This window comes from Euleptes europaea, chromosome 1, assembly GCF_029931775.1.
Source record: "Euleptes europaea isolate rEulEur1 chromosome 1, rEulEur1.hap1, whole genome shotgun sequence".
In the NCBI taxonomy this organism is placed as follows: domain Eukaryota; kingdom Metazoa; phylum Chordata; class Lepidosauria; order Squamata; family Sphaerodactylidae; genus Euleptes; species Euleptes europaea.
The window spans coordinates 128,493,628-128,499,194 of record NC_079312.1 but is presented as its reverse complement, the minus strand read 5'-3'; the positions used below and the strand labels follow the sequence as shown (position 1 = coordinate 128,499,194).

At 46.6% G+C, this 5,567-nt stretch overlaps 1 protein-coding gene across 1 annotated transcript; it reads right to left on the bottom strand.

The window, feature by feature from the left end:
* Nucleotides 1-220: 220 nt before the first annotated feature.
* On the bottom strand, nucleotides 221-3,991 carry NT5C (5', 3'-nucleotidase, cytosolic). Its single transcript, XM_056863374.1, has 5 exons — nucleotides 3,806-3,991; nucleotides 2,794-2,894; nucleotides 2,654-2,714; nucleotides 494-608; nucleotides 221-396 (listed from the first exon to the last, which is right to left on the bottom strand). Exons 1-5 carry the CDS (start codon nucleotides 3,989-3,991, stop codon nucleotides 254-256), a joined length of 606 nt encoding a protein of 201 aa, XP_056719352.1. The 3' UTR covers nucleotides 221-253.
* Between the last annotated feature and the right edge of the window lie 1,576 nt (nucleotides 3,992-5,567).

Genomic DNA, 5,567 nt, shown 5'->3' with positions numbered 1-5,567 from the left:
TGATATTTTTTTGTGGGCCAGATATTTGACACCTCTTTGACAGTTTTGCTTACTTACAAATGATAAAGATCCAAAATCAGGATTTAGTATTTTAATAATTCTTTAAAAACAACAAGGATTAGGGGTAGGATACTATTGTATTGCAAATTGGGGAGGAAGACATAATTTGATTGGGTGAGCTATGCCTCCATCCAGCGGAACTTAGTCATTGGCTGGCATCCCAGGTGAAGTGTGTGCCCCACTCTTTTAGACATCACTTGGAGCGTTTGCTCTCCAGTATCGCCCTCCAGTCATCGGTCCAAGACTCCAGTCGCCTTCGTGGAGGCTGCAGCTTTAGATGCTTATTATGACAACAAGAGAACAAGATGTGTTCCCAGCTTGGATTCGGCTCCACCCCTGAGAAGAACCAGAACATTGCAAGGTCAACCGTTTCGCCATCCAAGCAATGGTAGAGCCCTTTGATGCAAAAGCCACACCTTGTAGATTTTCATACCTGTAACCACATCCTTGTCATCAAACAGCAAATCAGCCGACACAACTGTCTTATCTCTGGTCAGGATTATTCGTTCCACAAATCTGGGACCCAAGTGCTTTTCAGTCCAGCTGTACTATCAGGCGAGGAGAGAATAGCAGTAAAAAAAACGTTTTAAGTTCTAATAACAACTTTTTTACTACGGCTACTCGACTGAGTGTGATATTTAATCAGCAGTACCTGTTCTCATCAGATTTTAGAAGCTAAGCAGGGTCGGCCCTGGCTGGTATTTGGATGGGTGACTTCTAAGGAATACCAGGGTGATGACACAGAGGCAGCCAATGGCAAACCACCTCTGAACATCTCTTGCCTTGAAAACCCTACAAGTTCGCCATAAGCAGTGACTTGACAGCAAAAAAACAAAAACCCAACCTAACGTTTGTGACAGAGCTCATCTGAAATGCATTTTGTGAACCTGCACTGATGTATACATTATTGCTTTTGCAAACAAATATAGAAACAGCTGAAAGGGACTGCAAGTGTCATCTAGTCCAATCTCCTGCACCACACAGAAAATTCACAACTCCCCCAGTGACCCCTGCGTTATACCCAGAGGAAGGCAAAAAATCTCTAGGATCTCTGGCCTGGAGGAAAATTAATTTCTGACCCCAAAGTGGTGATCGGCATTACCCTGGCCAAGTAAGAAAGGGCCACGAGAGCCAAGCACTGACTCAACCCTGCCTGCCCTCCTTCTCATGACCTGCCTAAGTTCACAGAATTAGCACTGCTGCTGGGGGGCCACCTAGCCTCTGCTTAAAAACTTTCAAAGGACAGCCCACCACGTCCTGAGGAAGCCTGTTCCAACAAGGAACTGCTTTAATTGTCAGGAAGTTCTTCCTAATGTTTAGCCAAAAGTTATTTTAATTTCAACTGGTTGGTTCTGCTCCAACCTTTTGGGGCAACAGAAAACAACACACCATCCTCCGTATGACAGCCTTTCATGTAATCTGACTCCCTGTACAGATCCTGATGACTTCCTACAGAATCTTTTTAGGGAGATAAATTGTTCACTTTTACCCAGAGTTGGATCCTATGAAATGTGTGCAGGAGGTGGTCATCTTTGTCACCTCTCCCTTTTCTGTGTGGACCTCCCCTCAAGGCCTCCACAAAGTTGGTGCTGAAGGTTGTTGGACCCACCTGGGCAAAAAGGCACATAAGCCTTGCGGCTGACCAAAATAATTCCCACTTCAGTCTTGTGCCAACAGAAGCACCAGTATTCAAAGAGGAATATGAGGGTGGGTTTGGCCAGTTCCTCAGGTTGGGTGGCTTTTTGTTCACACAAATCCTAGGGGAAAAGGGAAGGTGGGAAAGATCTGTGACCACTGGTTCTTGTAGGTTATCCGGGCTGTGTGACCATGGTCACACAGCCCAGATAACCTACAAGAACCAATGAACTCTGACCGTGAAAGCCTTCGACAATATCTGTGACCACTGTTATGCTAATATTTTACAGAATCTAATCCATATTCCTTTTCTCCTGTGATCTCTTTACTGGGAAAAAGGCTTGAAAAAAGTCTTTAATCCTGCCCCCCAAGAGGTAGCAGTAAACAGGTCCCATTTTCATGAAGACATCTGATTCCATAAAGAAATACAGTGTGATCTGCATTTTTTTTTTACCATCAACTCACAGCTGGTTTAGAAAACCCATGCTTTTTTCTAGGCAAGAGACAGAAACACCCTTTGTAGCAGAAAATGCTCCTTTTATTCATCCAATCTATACCTGCAATGTATTATTCACGCCCAAAGGATATTAGCAGAGGATGAGGATTTTTTTTAACGTGAGAATACACCATGACATGTATCCTACCTTTGGCTGCAGGAAGGCTTCAGACTTAAATTGGTGTGGTAGGATACATGCTGATATTCATGAACTGTAAGATTAAAATTCTAAAGTCTAAACTGACCCCCTAAGAATTTAGCTCACTGGGCTGTGGCAGGCTAATTAAAGCTGATGAGCTAATAGCATAGTTCTGCTGACAGCACAGTCCTACCATGACACCAGAACAGATCAACCAATAGTAGCGCGCGATGGAGGCAAGCAGAGGAGAGAGGCCAAGAAGGAGAAAGCAAAAGATCAGGAAACTTCAGCAATAAGGCAATATGAAAAGGAAGGGTGCCAACCTTCTCTGGGATGCAGTACTGATATTTCCGTAGAGGGCTTGTGCAAATAAAAACTTCAGTGCTGAAAAGACAAGTGTTATTAATCACTACGAGAACATGGCACTAATCCGGAAATGTTCTGTATTTTAAATGGGTCTTACTTTGGCATTTGGATCATTTCTTGCATTGCTTCAATAGCTCCTGGAATAGGATCCAAGCTCAGAAAGAAGCCCGGGGACTCGTACACATTGGCTGCCTTATCCTAAAAACACACACACACACAATTAGAATATCTTACAACTCTGAATGTTTAAGTTTGAGCTTTGACGGATGAATAGAAAAATCAGAAGAGGTCTCCTGACGATCCAAAGACCCCAAGAATCGTGCTGATCTTCAAAACCATAAGGTCTCAATTGGCCTCAATCAAACAGCACTAGAGGTTTAGTAGGGGAATGGCAGGGCTGTGATTTGTTGTTGATGGAAGTCAAGACTTGGGAAGTAGTTATTTTCTGCCTACTTAAATTGGCAATATAACCAACCTGCAATCACCAGAGTGAATCACCGGTAGTTATCAGGACTTGTTTATATATGCTTTTTCTCCTTCCACTAATAGAATATGATCTACTTTGGTTATAGAAACAAATGTTTTAACACAAGTTTTACTGGGCATTGATTATTCCTCCCCCCTTCCTGTTTTTGCTCACTTAAAACAACTGCATTGTGGCTGATTTTAAGCATTTAGAATGCTGATTATAAAACTAGCACCGAAATGCCTGAAGTTGATCCAAAGCAGGGTGGTTCCCCATAGATTCATCTCGGAGGGCAAAAATGCTATTTTTCTTTCTTTCTACTTCTAGAGCCTTTAATATGCAAAAAAAAAAAAATTCAATTCGGCTTTCCCCGGAAAAAGGGCATCTTGTTTTAATTCCAGAGGGATAGTGAGCTCTGACTCTGGAATAAATGTTAATCTTCAAAGTACCACCGGACTCCTGTTTCAGACAGCGGCTTTGCATGAACGTCGCTCTCATGCAAAGAGAAATAAAATAAAAATAAATAACTCAACGCATATAATTGGGCAGTTCCTGGCAAGCTTCATTTTAGATCCTTCTCCTCCTTTCCCCTCCCCGGAAACACTACGGGTTCCGATCTTGCTTCCCTGCTACCCGGGCTCACCCCCAGGTCCTCCCGCAGGCAGCGGTACTGCTCCCGGGCGGAGAAGCCCCTCCGCTCCGCCAGTTCCACGTGGGGATCCCCAGGGTAGGAAGCGAGAAAGCCCCTCCGCAGCCCGCCCTCGAAGTCGGCCAGGACCCCGTCCAGATCCACCAGCACCCGGAGCGGAGGAGCAGCGACGCCGGCCATCCCCCCCGCCAGGCAGCGCACGCACGTGGGCGGCCGGGACCGGCTGCCCCCACTGCGCAGGCGCAGGCCCCGGCAGGTGGGCGGAGACGGAGCCTCGGGATTGGTCTTTGGCGCCCGTGACGTTCGGAGGAGTCGCTGCCGAACAGCTGGAGAGGCGGGAGGGCTGCTGACTGGCTGTGATGCGCGGAAAGCGCCCGGTGGAGTTGGAGGGGCTCTCCCAGCCGCCTTCCCCTCCACCCCCATTGCTCCGGCTTGCTGGGAGAAGTGGCAACAAAATCTTTGACTCCCAGGACGAGGTACTCTCCCCTGAATCCACAAGGCAAACTTTTAGTTAAGGTAGACTTTCTCTGAATGTGGAGGATCACCCTTAAGTCTTGTCAAAGGTTTTCACGGTCAGAGTTCATTGGTTCTTGTAGGCTATCTGGGCTGTGTGACCGTGGTCTTGGTATTTTCTTTCCTGACGTTTCGCCAGCAGCTGCGGCAGGCATCTTCAGAGGAGCAACACTGAAGGACAGTGTCTCTCAGTGTCAAGGGTGTAGGAAGAGTAATATAGTCAGAAAGGGGTTGGGTTTGAGCTGAATCATTGTCCAAGACCACGGTCACACAGCCCGGATAACCTACAAGAACCACTCCCCTTAAGTATTTTGGCTTAGTAGTTTGTGATCATCTTTTCCCCTTTCTGTAAATGTATTGAGATAGCAAGGGAAGTCTGTTGCTGGGCAGGATAACTGTGTGTGAAGGCAGTGGGTGAAATGTCATGGCGTGTCAGAGTGAACGATAAACAATGATAGGAGAAACTGGATGAAACTGCAACTGTCCTGAGTCAACTTTCTGTCTGTAATCCAATCAGATATGCATAACTTGTTGATGTATCGTCATAACTTGAATTTGGATAAATCTGTCTTCCCCAGTATAATCGGGACTCAAGAGATTTCTGCCCATTAGGGCCTCTGAGTCAGCAGCTGCAAATAAACTGTTTTCTTGATAACGATCTTGGGTCTCCCTCTCCCCGCGAACCCGTTCTACTGCATCACTCCAGTCGGATTAATGGGGAACGACAGGGAGAGGCTGTGGCTCAGCAGTGGAGCCTCTGCTTGGCATGCAGAAGGTCCCAAATTCAATCCCCGGCATCTGCAGTTAAAGGGACTAGGCAGGTAGGTGATGTGAAAGACCTCTGCCCGAGACCCTGGAGAGCCGCTGCCGGTCTGAGTGGACAATACTGACTTTGGTGGACCGAGGGTCTGATTCAGTATAAAGGCATGTGTATATATGGTTAAATGCTTCCCTATGAAACCAAATCACTACTCAGAGGTAAGGAGTGATATGATAAGGTTGAGCCAAAGTGGTGCAGTGGTTAAGAGCGGTGGCTTGGAGCAGTAGTCGCTGATCTGGAGAATCGGGTTTGATTCCCCACTTCTCCACGTAAATGGCGGGGGCTAATCTGGTGAACTGAATTGGTTTCCCCACTCCTACCCACGAAGCCAGCTGGGTGACCTTGGGCTAGTCACACTCTCTCAACCCCACCTACCTCACAGGGTGTCTGTTGTGGGGAGAGGAAGGTGATTGTAAGCCAGTT

What these genes read in the sequence shown, in the direction of transcription:
- NT5C (XM_056863374.1), bottom strand. Translation starts at nt 3,991, where the DNA reads ATGGCCGGCGTCGCTGCTCCTCCGCTCCGGGTGCTGGTGGATCTGGAC. An exon ending in GAAATGATCCAAATGCCAAA is followed by an intron (nt 2,715 to 2,793) that starts GTAAGACCCATT and finishes TTGTCTTTTCAG; the next exon opens with CACTGAAGTTTTTATTTGCA. An exon ending in AGTACTGCATCCCAGAGAAG is followed by an intron (nt 609 to 2,653) that starts GTTGGCACCCTT and finishes CTCGCCTGATAG; the next exon opens with TACAGCTGGACTGAAAAGCA.